We start from the raw sequence: 21,166 nt of genomic DNA, 5'->3' as shown, positions 1-21,166 counted from the left end.
TCCTGTGATTAGCCAGGTCTCCCTCACCCAGGGCCCCAATACAGGGGCAGGCTCTGCTGCTAAGCTAAAACCCATATATATTAAGACAGAATCTGATTATCAGTAGTTTTTGAAACTCCTCAGGTGATTTCATATGCAATCAAATCCAAAGCCAGTGCCTTAAGGGCACTCCTCCCTCCCCGGCAGCCAGACCCGGAGAAGCCGGGAGGGAGGAAGCTAGGGGCCCAGCCCTTGCAGCCAGGCCTGGTGTCTCTAGGAGTGGGTGGAGAAGAAGTCAGAAACTGGATTCTAAGGAGGCTTTACCTCCATGTGGCCCGGGCCTAAGGGCTTTACCTGGAGCCCAGCAAGAGGGTGAGGCTACAGCTGGGATACCAAAGGCCCAGGTACAAATCCCTCTTTCTGGTACGTTAGTTGTTTTATGAATTTGACCAAGTCGCCTAACTTCTCTTTGCTCTCCTTTTCTTATCTATAAATAGTGGGGACAATAGAAACACCTACCTCAAGGCGAAGCTGAGAAGGATCAAAGGAGAAAATGCATGTGAGGGGCCTGGCTCAGGCGCTGTGAATGGCAGACACCCAGGAAATGCTCATTGACCTTCTGCACCTCCCCAGCCACCTATCTGCGTCCTCCTCACTCTCTAGTCTGAACCCGGGGGAGAAGCAGGCATGCTCGCCCCTTTCTTTCTAGTTTCACCACCAGAGATTGAGACCTGACAATCACACTATTTTGGCTATTAAGTCTTTAGGACTTCTTTTTTGTCTGTCCATTTTTCTGAGATTTCTTTTAAGTATACATATCCATCCTCCCTTTCTAAATAGCACGTTTTTTATATCTCTTCATCCACTTTGCTTTTTTTCATTTGACTATTGTCAGAGCACAGCTAGAGCACAGCTGCTCTGGGTCCATATATTCTTCTGAATCCTACTAATGACTACAGCCAGTGTCAGAGCAGGTTCCTCCTCAAACACTGCTTGACTAGTTGTCGGGTCCGAGCCCCTCTGCCAGGGGCTGGACCCTCTTGGACACCGGTCCTAGAGACAGAGAAGCCATGAGAAGTTGTGGGTGTATGAGAATGAGTCTTTATTGTAGAAGCCCGTGGCCATATAGCTAGCCATCAGACAAAACAGTTCTTCATGGCAAAGTCCCATAGAGGCAGCTGCACACCGGCTGGTGAACAAATCCATCTTTCCACAAAGCAGCATTAGCCTGTACCCACAGCTATTATCCGAGCAGGCGCACGCTGCCCCTAGACCAGGGGTCCTCAAACTTTTTAAACAGGGGCCCAGTTCACTGTCCCTCAGACCGTTGGAGGGCCGGACTATAGTTTTAAAAAAAAACTATGAACAAATTCCTATGCACACTGCACATATCTTATTTTGAAGTAAAAAAACAAAATGGCAAAAACACCCGCATGTGGCCCGCGGGCCATAGTTTGAGGACGCCTGCCCTAGACTCACCGCCTCACATAGTAGTGGCACCTGAGCTCTCTACTCTTTTTTTTTTTAATTTCTTTATTGATTAAAGTATTACATATGTGTCCTTATTCCCCCATTACCCCCCACCTCCCAGTCACGCCACCACCGCCCTGTTGTCTGTGTCCATTGATTAGGCTTATATGCATGCATATAAGTCCTTTGTGAGCTCTCTACTCTTGCCTGTCTAGCCTCTCCCCTCTCTCCAGGCTTTCCTGCACTCCTCACTCCTAGCTGCTCCGTGACGTATAATACCACTTAGACAAAAGAGGCCAGTTGCCAACAGTGACATCAATCATTTGGGTTCTAGAAGGGCACGGTGTACCGTGAGATCGCTGTGGCCATGCAGCTGAGTAGTTCTTGGACATTGTGATTAAGATTCCCAAGTTCAGAGTGGCCTTGGCCGTCAGGGGGCAGAGAGGAAGACCGATTGGGAGCAGCAGATTCTCCTCCCTACATTTGGTGGAATAGCAGGCAGAATTGCCAGCACTATTTAAATAGCTCTCTCTCTCTCTCTCTCTCTCTCTCTCTCTCTCTCTCTCTCTCTCTCCCTCTCTCTCCCCGCCCCCCTCTCTCTCAGTTTTCCTGAACACATGGCAATTCACAGCATGGCTAACATAGTAAAGAGAAAGACAGAGAAAGCACGTGACTGGGGTCCAGGATACCCAGGTTGCAAAGTCAATTCAGACATAAGCATGGAGAATGTTAAGACAAAGGGTCTTGGGAGGCCATATATTCCTACATACAAGTGGTTACTTTCTTTGGGGTTCAGTTTCCTCACCTGTGAGATGCATTATTGGGGTAGTGTGATCCTGAGGCTCCCTCCTGGAGTCCCTGACATTGGTGAGTTCAAGTTCAAGGCTCTCGGCTGAGAAAGCCTGGCCTCCCAGAACAGCCTCCATAACCCAGTGAACTGGAAAAGCACGCGGCCCGCCCCGCTCTGCCTATGGATGTCATAAGACAGAGTTTGGTCAAATAAGAACCAAGATGAGAAATGGGCACTCTAAGGGATGGCTGGTGATGCACACTGCTTTCCCCATTTCCTTTAGTTCAGCAAATCTTATTTTAGCAGCTGATAATGACAAGACAGGGCGCTCTGTATTGGAAAGGTGGAGACAGATAAGCAGTTCCTGATATTGTGGGACTGCCCATCTTGCTATAATTTTGAGTGCTTTATCACAAATGAGAAAGCTGAGAGTTTTTGTTTTGGCGTGAGATCTATTAGGAAAAATTAAAAGTACCTTTTTGCCTTTAATTCCCAGATTCACATCTCTTCAGGGCTGTGATAAGTATTAGTGCTGTTCACCAAGTAGATGCAGTTTTACTTCTCCTGAGCACATAGTAGGGTCATAGTTTCCAAGCCCCTGGAGTTAAGTGTGGCCATGAGACTTCCTTTGCCAGTGAGAGGAGAACACCATGATAGTTTACTTCCACACAAAGCCTTAGGAACCATCACATGGCTCCTGCATGTTCCTTTTCTCCGCGTGGTAACCAGCAACACCCCTGATGGTGAAAGCTTGCTGGCCTGTCTCTCAATGAGGGCAGAGTGCAGTAGAGGAGTAGAGACCTTACTGATCCATGATGGACATGTATCAGTAAGGCGCTCAGGACTACTTTTAGAACCACTGCTGTAGAGCCTAAGACCATCGGAAAACACAGATATTTACATCACGATTCATTAACAGTAGCAAAATTACAATTATGAAGTAGCAACAAAAATAATTTTATGGCTGGGGGTCACCACAACATGAGGAACTGTATTAAAGGGTTGTGGCATTAAAAAGGTTGAGAACCACTGATTTAACAAATGAAATGAAATCAATATTATTTCACAAAATTAGTCCATATGCTAGGAATTATACCCCATGTCTGATTTTGTTTTCATCCAACCCAACTGAGTTCTCAATAACCGCTCCACCACTTATTAGGGAGGTAAACCAGGGCCAGTCACCCCCTGCCTGAGCTTCGGTCTCCTTACTCGTGACTGGAAATGTCTCTGTATGTTGCCCCAACCAGTTAACAAACCCAAATCTGTTGTCCAAGGCTTCTGGGAGGAATACACGTTGTTATAATGTTATGGTCATAAGGAAATCCCTCTAATGCGTGAAATATTTGCTGTGTGGAGACCCCAATACTCTGTAACTTCCAAAATGTTATAAACATGGTGAATGCCCCACTATCTTGATGTGAACGCCCTAAGCCCTTAAAGTGTAAACGCCCTGCTCCTAGCATAAGGCAAACCGTCTGGCCCACACCGATCAGACACAAGGTGTTTACTACCGGCTATATAAGCACCGGACTGTCTTCAGTTGCCGTCTCCTGCCTGATGAGAGGGGGACTCTGTGAGACGAGCCCCTGGCTGACTGCTCTGCTGTGCGAGCCTGAACCAACTGCAGCCGCCTGTCTGTCTCCGTCTTCGACGTCCGTCTTTCGGTGCGCCTCGCCGGGCGGCCTTTGCCGAGCCTAGGACCCACTAGGAATAGGTAAATAAACCCGGTGTGACTGCATCCTAATTCTGTCTTGTGTGTTCATGTGTTCTGGTTCGGCTCAACTGTCTAGACATTGAAGTACCAGGGGACAGGCCGTTATTGCTGACCCCTGGTCACCTGCGTATGTCCCACTAAGTCTAGGCAGATAATTAATTAATTGGGGCATAATTGGGACAATGGCATAGTTGGCAGGATTCCAAAACAAATTTCTCCACAGCGCAGATGGATAATTATTTAAAATTGGCAAAAAACACTCAGGTTTTGGTCTGAGTATTAAGGAAACGACCACCGAGTGTAAAGGGGATTAACCTGGTACCAGCCAAAAGCAAACTAGTCTCTAAGGACATGGGTCAGAGGTCGTCCACGGCGAGGGCATACCCAGGAGAGGCTGACTCCCGACTGGCTAACGCATGAGGGTCCTGGCAGTCTCTCTGCGAGTTGGTGGATTATACCAACCGACCTATTCCCAATCTGGAGACTCGACACCAGAGCATAACCGGGTTGCCCACGTTCGGTCCAAAATCGAAACTCCCCTTCAAATTAAAGGAATTAAATTAAAGGAAACTGAAAGTAAAAGGAAAATGACATTTTTTTGAAGAATAAATTTACAGCAGAGCCGAATTTATGAACAAAATTTTGAAGAAGCTAGCTAAAACTCTTCCTAATTTTCTAAGAAAACTAACACACTCTCCATCTAGAAACCACATACTGCAATAGGAACACATCACATACACAAGGATTCTGTCCATTTGGTAGGTACGGACCAAGACTCCGCCTCACTCAACACCATGCACAAGGTTAAAGACTTCTTCAACAAGCTTTTCAAAAGAAACAACCCTACCAAACCTAACATACCATCAGAAAGCAAATGGAGACCAGCAGAGGACGCCCTGAGGGCCAAATATAAAATCCAGACAGCCCCAGGCCTCAACCAAAACATAGTAGATCCTAACAATCTGATTCCAATAATAGAAAGATCGCCACCACAGGAGGTAGCAGGAATATTACTACAGACAATCCATCACCTGCAGGAGGACACTGACAAGGGAAAATCACTAGCACAGAAGGTAGTTGCAAAATACTCCAGCAAGCTAGTAATAGTAAAAAAGAAGGTAATAAAATCGGAAAATGAAGGGACTGAGGAATCAGTAGAATTCACCTCATTTTCAAGGCAGGAACTAGCAGAACTCAGAAAACTATTGATTAAAGGAGAATTAACGGACATAGAGTGGCTTGTAAAAATATATGAACTTGGAGGCCACACGTCTATGTTAAGTGCAGATGAACTCACAGCAGTGAGAGATGCAATAGAATTAGCCAAATTAAAAACGGCACTAAAGGAAATTGCAGAACAACACTCAAATACAGTAAGATCCTTATGGAGCTGGATAGGAGATGCATGGAGAAGAGCATTCCCAGCAGTGGACCTGTCTTCAGGACAGTTTTCAGAACACTGGGGGTCTCGTACACAATTACAGACCCAATTAAGGAAACTGGTGATCCTAACGAGCCTCTATAAACCAGATCTGAGCTCACCATGGGAAAATTCAGATGTAGAAGGGATAGTCAAAGTACTAATAAGAAACGCCCCAGATGGCTACAAAATGCAGCTTCAAAACCTTATTGCAGGGTCAAGCACTGCAGAGGATATTAAAAAGAAAATCCAACTGCACCAAGACCTATTAGCAGAAAAGAAATTTGCCTTCACGGCAAAGGAATCAAAGAAATATTTATTCCCCATGCAACAGTATAGAGGACCTCTAAAGCCCTTAAAAACACCCCAAACCAATCAAAACAGACAAGGTAATCAATACAGACAAGGACAGGCAGATTATTGGAGAAAAAACAACCCATTCTTCAGGAACAATAACCCATTCAGAAATAATAATAATAATAATCCATTTAGAAATAACTCAGTTAGAAGTAATAACAACCCATTCAACAGAAACCCACCCACCCAACCACAAAATCAAAGAAACCCCTTCAGGACAGAGATTCGAAATAACAACCCATTCTGAAATAGTCAAAAGCCCTTCAGACAGAATCAGGGAAATGGGAGAGGCCCCCGCCGGCAAAATCAACCTGCCAGGCAATAGGGGGGCCACACCAGACACATATGCCAGAACATGACTTCCACACTACAGACCCTGAAGAAATCCCACCTACAGTGCCTACATCCAATAACCCCCCATTAGTTATAGACACACCATTCAACACAAAAAAGGACAACAGACCAAACATATCCCTCCAAATCTCCCTGGAAAGCGGGCCATTACAATACAAAATCTTTTTAATAGATAGCAGCTCGCAGGTCTCCCTGCTAAAAGAAACCCACCACTTACAAAAACACTTAAATGCAGGACCAAAGAAAGGACCTACAGTACATATTGAAGGAGTCACAGGAAACGTGACCCCAGCCTACACAACACAAGGAAAAATACTACACAAAGGCAAACAAATCCCAATCACATTCCTAGTCTCACCTCAGGTTCAAAACATATTAGGTATGGACATCCTACCAACATTATTTTGTCACATTTCCCACACACGCAGGCTACATAAAATCAAAACATTCCTCACTGAACTACAAATACCTCCATTAACATTACCAGAACCAAATACAAATTCATTCACACCTCAATACCCTCTAAAAGGAGGACATGAGGATGTAACCAAAGCACTTAAAAACATCTGGAAGAAGATATAATAGAACCAGGCAGATCACACATTTATAACAGCCCAATCTGGCCTGTAAAAAAGCCTACTGGCACCTACAGGATCACAATTGACTATGGCAACCTGAATAAGGCCTCACCAAAGATAGATGGCTGCCTGCCTGACGCACAAGAAGTCATCAATATTGGCCAGAGAGACAACCCTAAATTTATGGCAGCAATTGATCTCTCGGACAAGTTCTTTGCAATACCCATAGCTGAAAAATCCAGACCCATTACCACATTTACATGGCAAGGCAAACAATTCCCATTCAAAAGACTCCTACGAGGATACAAAAACTCACCCACAATCGCACGCAACCTACTTGCTAACAACATTGACCCCCACAAAATACAAATCCACAATCATACAATACATAGATGACATTCTACTCTATAACAATGACAAAGAAATTCTACAATCTGATCTAGAGTCACTAGTAACACACCTAAGATCACTAGGCTGGACAATTAATCCTGACAAAATCCAGCCCCCAGACACCAAAACATTTTTAGGCGTCCACTGGAGCTCTGAAGGTAGGAACATACCGAACAAAGTAATAGACATATTGCTAAACCTAAAAAGCCCAACCAATAAAAAAGAAGCACAACAATTAATGGGACTTTTCATGTACTGGAGACAACACATACCATACCTGGCAGACATTGCAAAACCCATATGAAAAGTCACCAGGAAGGCAGTAGATTTCATATGGACCCAAGAACAGGAACAAGCATTTAAACAATTAAAGGACTACATACACGACTTTCAATCCCTACAAAGTATCAGACCAGGAGGCAAAATAGTACTAGACATTAGTTTCATGACAGAACTTGGCAGCTGGGGACTATACAAAAGAGGAACAGAAGACAAAAAACGAATGCCTGTAGGATTCTGGACTCAGAGATTCCCTTACTCTTACCACAAATTCTCTCATTTTGAGAAACTAATCTGGACACTCTATGTGGCTCTGTTGCCACTGACCGGACTTAACCCAATAACCGTGCGCAGCACATTGCCCCTTAGGGCATGGCTCAAAGTGTCAGCTGAAGAATTGGCAGGTTCCCAAATTGACAAAAAGGTTCTCGCGTGGAAGTGGTACATTAACACAGGAGAAACCTCTGGCTCTGGTGAACCAGCCCTCCTCACCGAGGAGGTCAACAAACTTGATCTAAAACCACCTACCTGTGCCAATAAGTTTGTCCAACCACCCGATCCAATCAGTATGAAAGGGCCACAATATAGCCCTAAACTTAAAAATGCCTGGTTTACAGATGGATCAGCCTCCATAACCGGTGACCAGTACAAATGGAGAGCAGCAGCCTTCAACCCAGCGACATCTTAAACTTAAATTTAGGAAAGAAAATGGCAATTACTCCCATCTACATCAGAACTCACAATCACACCACAATTTATACAACAAATGCATTCCATTTTAGGACATTTAGGACACTCCTCACTAGCCCATTGGTTCCTTAAAAGAAACCTGAAGGCACCCATTAAACTCATTAAACAAGCAATTAACTCCTGTGAACAATGCAAAGGTACACATACCTTTAAATCTCTGACCCCACCTAGATTATGCAAACCATTTATACCTAATCAAATCCTACAAATTGACTTCATTGGTCCTTTACATGTACCCTTTCAGGACAAATATGCATGCACTATAGTGGACACAGCAACTGGCAAACTTTATTCTTGTGCCTCAAGACACCCACAAGCCAAAACCACCATTAAGGCACTCACCACATGGTTCGCCTTTTATGGCCCACCCCAAATTATTGAATCAGACCAAGGCACCCACTTTACGGCCTCCGCGGCACAGCGACATGTTAAAGGACTAGATATTGACTGGACCTTCCACATGCCTTACGATCCACAGGCAGCCAGACAAATAGAAAGGCATAATGGTCTTCTTAAACATAAAATGCAGACACTCCTCATAGACAGATCATTTAAAACATTTAAAACAAGAACTCCTTAATCTGGCATGTCTACAATTAAATTCCAGACCTAGAGTAAATAGACTCTCCCCCATAAAAAAAATTACTCCAACCACATGTCCTTAATAACCCCATTGCTGACCACATACCTCCGCCAAACACATCTAAAAAACTTCCCTATAAAATCTTGACTAAATCCACTAAGGATGGCTCATTATCTCCACAGGAAATAATCGCTCACTCAGGATCATCCCTATTCTGGACAGTTAATGATTCAGGACATCTCCAACAGACCAAAATAAAAAATACCAGTCCTAGGACATGATACATACCTTACATCAATACTTCATCCCAGATTTTTATATTTTCTTCAGGCCTCACTTCTATTACCCTGTACTTTCGGATTAAATTTCTCTTTAATAATGTATTTAAGGATCACCTGCACTTGCATATTCCTCTCCTCCTCCTTATCATACTCTTGACAATTCTGTTGACCCTCCTCTGGACGTGGTATCCATACCATAATTGTTCCTCCACTAATACAACAAGTGAGACTAAGGTCCACGAGTTTCTACACCAACTACTAGATACTTGTTCCTCAATTTATAATCACACCCTCTGTATCTTTAACAAGTAATTACTCCCTACCCCCTTCTATCTTTTTTCTAGAAATACTCTGCTCTCCCAACTGGACCAGCAACTGAACCAATTTTGGGCAGAACTCTCTGACTTTCCTTCCCCACCGTCTATCCCCCTCCCAACCTGGAGTGATTCAACCGCTATGGTTGATTTCTCTAAACCTCTTGGCTGCGATTTATTCTCTTGCCAACTAACTATTCTTTCTACAATAGGCAGCGAACACCTGGTTGGATACTCTACCCTAAATCTCCCTACACTCTTACCTGACGGTTCCTGGGCTAAACCCGATTCCGACCTACTTTATGCTGAACCCAAAACTCCCTTGTTGAATTCACACCTAATATCTACATTGCTGCCAACCTACTTCAACTGTCCCTCTTCTCAGTACCCATGCAACCCCATACCCCAGAACCCGTTATATATACCTTAGGCCATTTTTATTTCCTTACCTGCTTTGTGAATATTAGATATTATGATTACACCTCTAATTCTGACCTTCCTCTTGATTCATCTAACAACTGCACCCTGCTTTCTCACACTATGAATATTACATATCTTAATGACACCCAACATTCCTCCTTTGTTGAAAGAACTTCCCTATATTTTCATTCCTCTGTACCTATCCAATTCTCTATCTCCCTGAAGCATTACACCGCCCCCGTTTCCATGAATAACACCATTTCTAAGTTAAAAGAACTCCAGAAACACTCTGATGACACCATCAAGAAACTTGGAGCAACATCAAAAGCCATCGACCACCTGCTCCTGATACCCAACAGCGTGACCAGCATGACCCTCAACACAGCTGTGGACCTGGCGGACCGTGACAAACACTGTGACTTCGGGACCACCATCTGGAGGTCTGTACCTTGTACCCCACACTGGAATCGTTTTAACCTCATCTATTACCTCCAAACAGGATGGAACTCCCTCACCTCTGCTTGGCAAACAGCTAAAACCATTTTATTTCTCTTAGCCATTATCTACCTCCTCTCCCTTTTCATTAGACTATTACGTTGCAGAAATAATAAACAAAATTAATTTTGGTCTCCTCGGATCCCCCTCCCTATATGTCCCTCGGGGACCACCGGGTGGAATGTTATAATGTTATGTCATAAGGAAACCCCTCTCATGTGTGAAATGTTTGCTGTGTGGAGACCCCAATACTCTGTAACTTCCAAAATGTTATAAACATGGTGAATGCCCCACTATCTTGATGTGAACGCCCTAGGCTCTAAAGTGTCAACGCCCAGCTCCTAGCATAGGGCACACCGTCTGGCCCACACCGATCAGACACAGGTGTTTACTACCGGCTATATAAGCACCGGACCGGCTTCAGTCTCCTGCCTGATGAGAGGGGGACTCCACGTCGCTCCCGAGACCAGCCCCTGGCTGACGGCTCTGCTGTGCAGCCTGAACCAGCTGCGGCCGCCTGTCTGTCTCCGTCGTCCGTCTTTCGGTGCCCCTCGCCGGGCGGCCTTTGCCGAGCCTAGGGCCCACTAGGAATAGGTAAATGAACCCTGTGTGACTGCATCCTAATTCTGTCTGTGTGTCATGTGTTCCGGTTCGGCTCCACTGACATTGACGTACCAGGGGACAGGCCGTTATTGCTGACCCCAGGTCACCTGCGTATGTCCCACTAAGTCTAGGCAGATAATTAATTAATTGGGGCATAATTGGGGCACGTGTCCTTCTGGAGATCCCGGTGCAGGGCGGGGGTGAAGGGGGCGGAGGTAGCGAAGGGAGCGGAGGCAGAAAAGGGCGGAGCAGCGGGCAAAGTGGGCGGAGGCAGCGAAGGGGCGGGGGTAGAGAAGGGGGCTGAGGCAGCCAAGAGGGCGGAAGCAGGAAGGGGCGGGGCAGCGAAGGAGGCGGGGGCAAGAAGGGGCGGGGGCAGCGAAGGGGGCTGGAGGCAGCGAAGGGGCAGAAGCAGGAAGGGGCGGGGCATAGAAGGAGGCGGGGGCAGGAAGGGGCGGGGGCAGCGAAGGGGGCTGAGGCAGCGAAGGGGCAGAAGCAGGAAGGGGCGGGGCATCGAAGGAGGCGGGGGCAGGAAGGGGCGGGGCAGCGAAGGGGGCTGAGGCAGCGAAGGGGCAGAAGCAGGAAGGGGCGGGGCAGCGAAGGGGCAGAAGCAGGAAGGGGCGGGGCATCGAAGGAGGCGGGGGCAGGAAGGGGCGGGGCAGCGAAGGGGCAGAAGCAGGAAGGGGCGGGCATCGAAGGGGCAGAAGCAGGAAGGGGCGGGGCATCGAAGGAGGCGGGGGCGGGAAGGGACGGGGGCAGCGAAGGGGGCTGAGGCAGCGAAGGGGCAGAAGCAGGAAGGGGCGGGGCAGCGAAGGAGGCGAGGGCGGGAAGGGGCGGGGGCAGCGAAGGGGGCTGAGGCAGCGAAGGGGGCGGAAGCAGGAAGGAGCGGGGCAGCGAAGGAGGCGGGGGCAGGAAGGGGCGGGGGCAGCGGCAGCGAAGGGGGCGGAGGGCTTCCGGATTTCTGTCTTTAGCAGCGAAGAGGAACCAGGAAGTTACGCCATAGTTTTCTTCAAGTTTTCTCTTAGTGCTTTTAGGAATTTCCGAGGGTCGCTGAAGGAGCGAAGAAGGAACAGCACGAGGCCGAAAGTGGTAAAGAATTATGAATTTCTTAGGTCGTCTCGAAAATAAATGGGCTGAACTCCAAAATGGTGCCAGCACCCAGAGATCCGGAGTCAGTTTTTAAAGACCTCTAGGGGGGCTTTTTCCTCGTCGGGAATTCTCTGGGCGGGTCCGGAGGGGAAAGTGACTGGGCTTTGCAAATGGAATGTGGTCTAAGCTGAAGGGAATGTCGGCTGCAAAATGATCTTTAGGTCAGTTTCCCAGGGGAGAGGTATCAATTTGATTATTTGATCAGACCTAACATGCACGAGGGCAAAAGTGATAAAGAATTATAAATGTATTAGATCATCCAAATCTGGAAAGCAGATGGGCTCAACCCCCAAATGGTGCTAGCACCCAGGGACAGGGGAGTCAGAGGTTTTAAAAGACTCTAAAGTAAGGTGACCAGATTTTAGCAGTGGTAAAGCGGGACACCATTGAGGGGGGGAGGGGAGGGGGTGTTCTTGATTTAAAATTTGGTCTATATGGAGCAACAAAAATTTTCATAGAACTTCCCTTCCCGTTCTCCCGCCATTCCCTAGCTTGTCGCGCATTCTTTCAAAAAATCGGGACTTTTTTAAAACGCCGCGGGACGCGGGACAAATTATTAAAAATCGGGACTGTCCCGCCAAAAGCGGGACGTCTGGTCACCTTACTCTAAAGGGGCTTTTCCTGCGGGAAATTCTCTGGGCGGGTCAGGACCCTGGGCAAGGATGGAACGGAAAGTGACTGGTCTCAGCAAAGGGAATGTGGTCTAAGCGGAAGGGACTGTCAGAGGCCAAATGATCTAAAGGACAGTTTCCCAGGGGAGGGGGTGTCGCTGAGGTTGTTGGATCAGACCTAAGAGTTTAGGCGAGCTGAAAAAATGTTGCCGGATGCTCAGAATGGGGCTGTTTGGTGGAATCCTTGATTTTTGGTCTCAGCCTGAGTGCATCTCCTTAGCTCGCAGTCCAGCTCCTCTGGCGGTGGGAGCTGGTCTTCTCAGTAGCGACACAACAGTGTTCACGTGGGAAGAGACAGTGCCCTGTGCTCTGTGCACCCGCCTGCCTCAGTTTCCTGCCTCCGCTACCCGTGTCTCACTCGCAGGCATGGGTAGCTGCTGTGACTTCAGGAGGAAACTCACATAGTGCGGCCTGTGGAGCAGCAAGTGCCGTTCTCTCCATGGAGCCACCTTCTTGTAGTAAATTCTGGTCACACAGGGACCTCAAGGTGCTCGTGTTGCTGTCCCTTAGGTGCACTTGTTAGGCTGTAGTAGTGTAGCAAATAGCCCACCAAACCCGTGACTTGTGGCTTGACCCGCTGAGAAGGTGAGTTTGCAGGTGAAGTGAAGTTTCTATTCTGTTGCACTGGCTTGACTCTGACGGAGCCAGTACCACACTGTGATTTCTGTGGTTTTGTAGGTATTTGCTGAACAAGGCTCTCCTCTCTGCTGCTCTTTTCTAGAGTCGCCTTAGCGATGCCGGTGGAGTTGCGCGGCCAGGGCCAGGCCCTCGGTGCCCACACCTGCAGTGAGTGCAAGCAGCAGGTGGAGAGCCGCTGGCACTGCACCGAGTGCGAGGACTACGACCTCTGCATCAGCTGCTACACCACCAAGGGCCACGCACACGAGATGGTGAAGGTGGGCCTGGGCCTGGATGAAGAGGCCAAGGAGGGCGATGAGGGCGGCAACCAGGGGGAGCCGCAGTTCAGGAGCCTCCGGGAGTGTCGGCGCCAGGCCATCCAGCGCTGCATCCAGTCCCTGAGGCACGCCCGCCAGTGCCGCGACGCCACTTGTTCGCAGAAGGACTGCCAGAAGATGAAGCGGGTTGTGCTGCACACCAAGAGCTGCCAGCGCAAGACCAGTGGAGGCTGCCCAGTGTGCAAGCAGTTCATCGCCCTTTGCTGCCACCATGCCAAACACTGCCAAGAAAACCCATGCCTCGTTCCCCTCTGCCTCAACATCAAGCAGAAGCTCCGCCAGCGACGGCTCCAGCTCCGCCAGCAGCGGTTCGGGAACCACCTGCCGCAAGGGTAGCTCATGCGCCAGCGGTTGCCACCATGAACACCCATAACGTGCCTCAGCAGAGTCTGCCTTCCCCTCCTTTAGCCCCACCCTGGACACCCACACAGCAGCCCAACACACCCCAGACACCACGGCCTCCGACTCAGTCCCAGCCTTCTCCTGTAAGCATGTCACTCGCCGGCTTCTTCAGCATGGCGAGAACTTAGCCCTCCACCACTAACCTTCAGCTGCAGCCCAGCCTGCAGAACCTGAACGCCGTGCAAGCCCAGTGGGCCGCGACCTGCTGTCCCTCCGCAGCAGCAAGCAATGGGAGGCCTGAACCCCCAGGGCCAGGCCTTGAACATCATGAACCCAGGGAACCACCCCAGCGTGGCGAATATGAACCACAGTACAGAAAGATGCCGCAGAGCAGCAGCAGCAGCAGCAACAGGAAGGCAGCGCTGGCATGGCTGCAGGCCGGGCAGGACACGCCCAGTTCCAGCAGCCTCAGGGGCGCTGACGCTACCCGCAGCCATGCAGCAGCAGCCGATCCAGCAGCAGATTGGGTCCCAGGCCAGCCAAACCCTGTTGGGCATACTCTGTCCCTTCCCCTGCCCTCAGTTTCTCCCCTGCGCTCAGTACTTTCTATTGTCCCCGCTTGAGGCTCCTGCCCTCTCTGCCGTTTTCCTGTTATTCTCATTTCAGGTGTCACAAGAGACAGCTAAGCAGCCGAGAAAAGCAACGCTAGACCCAGCTTCCTGCAGCCGCCTGCACCTACATCCGACCCTCACAGACACACAAATATCCTGCCCTCCCTACTCTTGCTTGCTGAAATGGATATACTGGTGTGTGTTAATAATAAAATTTCTAAAACTCTCACATCATCTCTTGGCCTGTCTCCTGTCAGCACAGGCCTAACCCCAAGAGCCCCAGCAGCACATGCTCTCAGAGAGCCACAGGCCTCACCTCCCTGGCCAGCAGACGGCCACATCTCTCAGCAGCCAGGTGAGATCCCTGGCCCCTGTCCAGTCTCCAGACCCCAGTCCCAGCCTCCGCATTCCAGCCCATCACCACGGATACGCCCCAGCCTTCACCACACCATGTCTGGTTCTCCCCACCCAGGACTCCCAGGCACCATGGCCAGCTCCATAGATCAGGGGCACTTGGGGAACCCCAAACATGCAATGCTACCACAGGTGAATATCCCCACCGGAGTGCATTGCCCAGTGAGCTGTCCCTGGTCGGTGACACCCTAGGAAAGTTTGTGGAGGATTTGTAGCATTGTGAGAGCATCACTTTTTTCCCTTTCATGTTCTTAGACCCTTTGTACTGAAACCCAAGAATCTAGGCTCTTTTTATTCCTAGAGGGAACTGCTACTTCCAAGCCACAATAAAAAGCATATGTTTTTGTTAAAAACCAGTTGATTTAAATATCTGGTCTCTCCTTGCTTTTTTTAAAACTTTTTGTTCTGGTCGGAGGGGTCATTGCTAGTGACTCATGCCTTTTTTAATGGGAAAAAAAGTTCATTATATCTATATTTTTTTATTTTTAAGATTTTAAATATTTATGTTTAAAAGAGAAGAAAAGTAATATTCAGAAACTGATTCGTGAAGTAATGCAGGCTTATAATGTATCCTGACAACTTTCTGACATTGTGGGGAGATTTTTTTTCTATTATGTACTCTGGGCGTTCTCAAATTATTGCCCCTGGACAATAGGAATTGGCTCCTGCGTGCACTCACACACACCACACATGCATCTATACATACTGGCTTAAGCCAAACTCTCATCTAGCAGATGTAGAAAATGTTGCTTTGTTTCTCTGATAAAACTGGTTTCAGACAAAAAATAGAGATGACCACTCTCTTAGCCCATGCTAATGTTACTAGAGAAGAGCATTCTCTCTTCTGTGTGAAACTTGAAGTGAGGAAAAGCAATTCTAGTGTCAATCATGCCAGTGCTATCATTACCATAGATATGAAAATACAAGAAGATTCAATCACTATAGGTAAAGTATCAACTCATTTCTTAAATTGTTAAATAAACTGCGTACAACAGACCAAAAAAAAGAAAAAACAAAAAAACACACACACACACACACAAAACAAATAACATTACCTTAATGATATATTGAGTTCTCAAAAGGAAATCCAATTAGGAATTTTGAATGGAATTTGGAATTGCACTGACTTTGTAGATTAATCATTACTTTAATTAGGTCTTAATAAAGCCATCCAAGATGAGGCATTCTATATTAGGCCATCCAGTACAAAAGCATGAGAAGTACTCTACTTATTCAGATCATTTTGTTTCCTTTATTAAAATTTTTAAATTTTATATAGCAGTTTTAGTGTTAATGCCCAGATATTTTGTGATCCTTATTGCTACTGTGAATGATTTCTTTTTAGTAATATTTTCTAGTAGCTGTTGTGGGTGGGAGAGATGCTGTTAATTTGTGCAGGCTGATTGCACAAATTAACAGCATCTCTCCCACCCACAACAGCTACTAGAAAACTTGCTGAGTCTTATTAGTTACTAGTGGCCCGGTGTACGAAATTCCTGCACCTTAAAAGGATTAATTAGAGGAAATAATTTAATATTGCTATTTGCCCTTTCTCTATAATGGAAGTATCAGAGATGAAAGAAAATTAGTAAAATGTATATGAAAACCTTCCCCCTGTCAGAGTCTGGGGCACACCACGGGACCCAGAGTCAAGTCCCCACCCACCCACATGCACCTCAAAATCTCATGAGACCCAGAACTGGCTGGCCTCCCATTGGGCTGGATCCAGACCCAGCCAGTCCCAGCCTTGTCAAGCCCCACCGGACAGGGGGCGTAGCCTCAGGTCCCCTGGCCTGGCGCCAGGATGGGGGGGCATGGCCTAAGGTCCCCCAGCCCAGACTGGGGCAGGGGGCGTACCTTGAGGTCCCCCATCAAGCCCTGCCAGGTGGAGGACATGGCCTGAGATCCCCTGACAAGCCCTGCTGGGTGTTGGGCATGGCCTGAGGTTCCCTTTCAAGCCCTGCCAGGCTGGGGGAAAGGGGGGCGCAGCCTCAGGTCCCCCGTCAAGCCCCATTGGGCGGGGAGCTTGGCCTGAGGTACCCTGTCAAGCCCCACCAGGCAGGGGTTGCAGCCTCAGGTCCCCTGGCCCGGTGTTGGGGCGGGGGGTATGGCCTGAGGTCCCCCAGCCTGGTGCTGGGGTCGGGGGCGCAGACTGAAGTCCCCTGTCAAGCCCCACCTGGTGGGGGGTTCGGCCTGAGGTCCCGTGGCCTGAGGTCCCCTGGCCTGGCGCTGGGGAGGGGGGAGCAGCCTGAGGTCCCCTAGCCCAGCACCAGGACGGGGAGCGCACCTTGAGGTCCCCTGTCAAGCCCTGCCGTGTGGGGGGCACAGCCTGAGGTCCCCTGTCAAGCCCCACGGGGGCGGGGGAGGGCGTAGCCTCAGGTCCCTGCTGATTGCTCGTTAAGGCTCCTTATAGGAACTTGGCCTCAGCTGTGGGTGCAGCCATATTTGTAACGGAGTGATGGTCAATTAGCATATTCCCTCGTTATTAGATAGGATAATTTGCTTGAGTCTTTGTCTTATTGTAAGCTGACATTCTGGGGTGTGTGTGTGTGTGTGTGTGTGTGTGTGTGTGTGTGTGTAAAGAAGCACACCCCCCACCCCATTTAATTTCTGTGGTGGGTGGTGGAGGTTGGGGAGATGGCTCACTAGGAAGGAGTAGAAAATGTTTCCTCCTCCCCCACCACAGGGAGGGGCTTGGGCCTCTGTGATGCTCACCTCTGGGTTCTCTATAGATTCAGAGAGAGGCCTGCTGGTCAGGCCCCTGACCACTGTGATGGGAGGAAAGGTGGCCTAAGTCCTCTGGTAGCAGGAAAGGGGAGGAGAATGTCACCATAAAGAGGGAGAGATTTACAGAGGGGGAAGAAGACGGAGAAAAGGGAAAGACTTGAGGGGAACTTGGATGGGTGGGGCCTGGGAAATATCAGGGATGGTGGATGGTAAAAGAGCCTATGGTTCCAGAAGAGTAGCTGCACCAGAGACCCACTATCCAGCAGTATCACCCAAAGAAGCCCTGGTCACCTAACGTGGGGGCAGTGGGAGGAGCTTAAGCCCCTGGGAGACAGGAATGGGCACCTCCCACCACCAGGTCACACTGATCAACTGGTAGAAGCCCCCATCCCATGACTGCCCTGCTTTGCTGTGACCTTAATGCCCAAAGCTGCGGGCATTAAGTGTTAGGGTTGCTTTGGCCCTAGCTGGTTTGACTCAGTGGATAGAGTGTCAGCCTGCAGACTGAAGGGTCCCAGGTTTGATTCCAGTCAAGGGCACATGCCCGGGTTGCAGGCTCCATCCCCAGTAGGGGGCATGCAGGAGGCGGTCAGCCAGTGATTCTCTCTCATCATTGGTGTTTCTACATCTCTTTCCCTCTCCCTTCATCTCTGAAATCAATAAAATAATATATTTTTCAAATGTTGCTTTGGTTTGGAAACTTCTCTGCACACAGGGGAGATGGTGCAATGGGGCCGCCCTCTGCCCTGCAGGCTACTAGCACTGACTAGGCTGCTGGAGGCAGGATGGGGAGCCCCTGGTTTAACAGCCCTGATTGGTGACACAGATTTCAGGTGGGGGCTGAGTGGCCATAAAGTCAGGAAGTGAGAAGGGTGGGCCCTCCTGATCCCTCTGCAAGGGTTTGCCTTGGATGAACTGACGGCCACATTCGTGCTACCTCTGCTGCCCGCATGGCTCCTTTTTTTGCTGCCTTTCATGAATTCGGCACCCCAGGCACCCAGAGCCCTGAATGTGCGGTATCTCTCCTAGGGAATTTGCCCTTTATGATAGAGATCAGAATAAGCAGAGACAGCCAGGCGGGTCTGTTCATGCCTGGACACAGCACATGCCTCACTTCTCACTCAGATGTCAGACCACTTAGTTTGGAAGTGGGGGGAGGTACGGGCCTGGCACCCTTTATGAGCAAGCCATGAGGAGGCCACACTCTCGTTGTAAATGTGTAACTCCAAAGCAAGGAGGCTATTTTGGAGCAAAGAAAAAAGGATCAATGGGATGAGAGAGTAAACTTGGTCCAGGAAAGTGAAGGCCCTGAGCCTGTCTAGGTGCTTCTGAGAGTTGAACAGCCAGGCCGACCCCAGGCCTGTGGTGAGGCCCGCGCTGCGGGGTGTTCACCTTATTTCCTGTTACTGCCCGTCTCCTTATGCTGCGTGGCTTGCAGTGACTCAGCTTTCTAAATGGGACATTTACTGTGAAGATGACAGGGAAGTCCCAGAGTCTTTGCCTGGGAGTTACCCAAGTGAAGTTTCAGCCTCCCTCCTCCAGCCTCCCTCCTTATAGCATCCTTGGTCCTCCAATTTGAAAGGATCTCTTCTGCTCTGCGAACAGAAATCTCCACAGGGGAGGGCTGAGAGGCACCAGGAGAGGAGACTCTCCCGGGGAGAGCAGCTGACACGTCTCCCAGCCCCCACACGCCAAGCTCTGTGCCCAGCTCCTAACCTGAGCTGACTCACTGACTTCCACTTTCTCCCAGGAGGCAGCTGCACTATTATTCCCATTTGGTGGATGGAGAAACTCAAATCCAAAACTCCCTCTGGATCTCAGGGATAGACACAGGCTCAACTTCCCCCGAGCACAGAATACGAAGGCAAAAGGACCACAGCAAAGAAAGGAGCCCTCAGTGTCCTGGAGAGGAAGCTAGGAGGAGGGGCAGTACCCTGGGCCTTTGGTTGTGTTTCCTGTCCCCCAGGGACACACTTCTGGGCAGGGAGCTGTCTCTGGAAAGCTGGGCCAGAGCTCTGAGTGGCTCTATGGCTCTGAGTAGCTGGCCTTGAAGGAGAAGCTGAGAGGGCTGCCTACCCCCGGCAGGAGGTTCTGAACCTGGGGGGCTCAGGCCACTGCAGGTTTAGGAACTAAATGCTGTTCAAATATTGGCTCAGCACCCCGCAGGGCGCTCTGGAGCACACAGCAGGAGCAGCCCTTGCTGAGTCGGGATGTTGAAGCATTGAACAGAAATGTGGATGCAACGACTCTCCGTGGCTCCCGGCCGCTGCTCTCCTGTGATTAGTCAGGTTCTCCCTCACTCAGGGGCCCCGTTACAGGACAGGCTCTGCTGCTAGGCTGCTGGACCAGAAATAACGCTGACACACCCACACAGTCACCAAGCGCCTGGGACTGCCAATGCTCTTCTGAGCTACAGAACTCTGTTTCCAACAATAGGTGAGATGTCTCCCCCTAATGCCCTCGGAGCTTCTGAATTCACCACGTTCAAAATAGAACACCCCAACTTGTCTTCTTATCTTCTCTCCTGTAGGCAGTGGCCTCACCTCCTGTCCCCTTAGTAAGAAAGTGCTGAATCAGCCTGATTCCTCTGCTCCTCTCCTCCTCCCCACCAGCTGTAATTGATTCTCCCTCCTGGTGCTTTTGCCTTTATGAAGTCCCAGCTCTCCCTCCCACCCGCCCCCCATCACCTGGAGTCAATAGCCACCCCTGGGTCCTGGCCCCATGGCCCCTTCCCCTGCCTTTTTCTGACCCAGAGTGAGTGCATGACCCACCTGAGCTCATCGGAGCCCTTCCCAGGATTCTTGAGCCTGAAGCACAGAGTTGAGCACTTCTTTCCTCTCTGGTTACTAGATGGGAGGCGGGGAATCTAGAGAGGCCTGTGGCATGTGCCCTGCTCCTGGTCTAAGCCTGTCTGCAGCAAGACGGGAAGAGCCCAGGCTGCAGAGAGAAGCTCTGATGGATGCAGCGAGAGCTCCTGAAGAGATGGAGTTCCGTATTCAGCCACGCTTGGGCCCAGCTCTGTCCTCCTTCCAACCCATGCAGGATTCTGTACCATCTTTTCCAACTTTTTTTTGTGTGTGTGTGTTTTTAAAAAATATATATTTTATTGATTTTTTACAGAGAGGAAGGGAAAGAGAAAGAGAGAGTTAGAAACATTGATGAGAGAGAAACATCAATCAGCTGCCTCCTGCACAACCCTTACTGGGGATGTGCCCGCAACCAAGGTACATGCCCAGAGAAGTTTACAGAATACTTCAATGCATATCCACATATCCTTCCCCCAGATCCACCAGTTGTTAGTCATTTAGCCCCATCTGTAGTTTCACTTTCTCTGTCTATATGCATACACATTTTTTACCTGAACTATCCTATATAATAAAGAGGTAATATGCAAATTGACCATCATGCCCTCACACAAGATGGCCACCCCCATGTGGTCACAAGATGGTCAGCAGAGGAGGGCAGTTGTGGGCGATCAGGCCAGCAGGGGAGGGCAGTTAGGAGTAACCAGGTCAGCAG

The 21,166-nt window shown here is 49.1% G+C and overlaps 1 protein-coding gene across 1 annotated transcript; it reads left to right on the top strand.

The window, feature by feature from the left end:
* Positions 1-11,722: 11,722 nt before the first annotated feature.
* Positions 11,723-15,248, top strand: LOC307098565 (CREB-binding protein-like). The gene is made up of 2 exons (XM_079769490.1): positions 11,723-11,866; positions 13,319-15,248. The coding sequence occupies exon 2, from the start codon at positions 13,332-13,334 to the stop codon at positions 13,887-13,889; it is 558 nt and encodes a 185-aa protein (XP_079625616.1). The 5' UTR covers positions 11,723-11,866; positions 13,319-13,331; the 3' UTR covers positions 13,890-15,248.
* Positions 15,249-21,166: the final 5,918 nt, after the last annotated feature.

The sequence above is a fragment of the Cnephaeus nilssonii genome, assembly GCF_951640355.1.
Source record: "Cnephaeus nilssonii genome assembly, chromosome: 4".
Taxonomy (NCBI): domain Eukaryota; kingdom Metazoa; phylum Chordata; class Mammalia; order Chiroptera; family Vespertilionidae; genus Cnephaeus; species Cnephaeus nilssonii.
The sequence above is the reverse complement of the archived record's forward strand: the minus strand, read 5'-3'. Positions and strand labels throughout refer to the sequence as shown.

Excerpts from the sequence above, each read along its gene's own strand:
- LOC307098565 (XM_079769490.1), top strand. The coding sequence starts at position 13,332 with ATGCCGGTGGAGTTGCGCGGCCAGGGCCAGGCCCTCGGTGCCCACACC.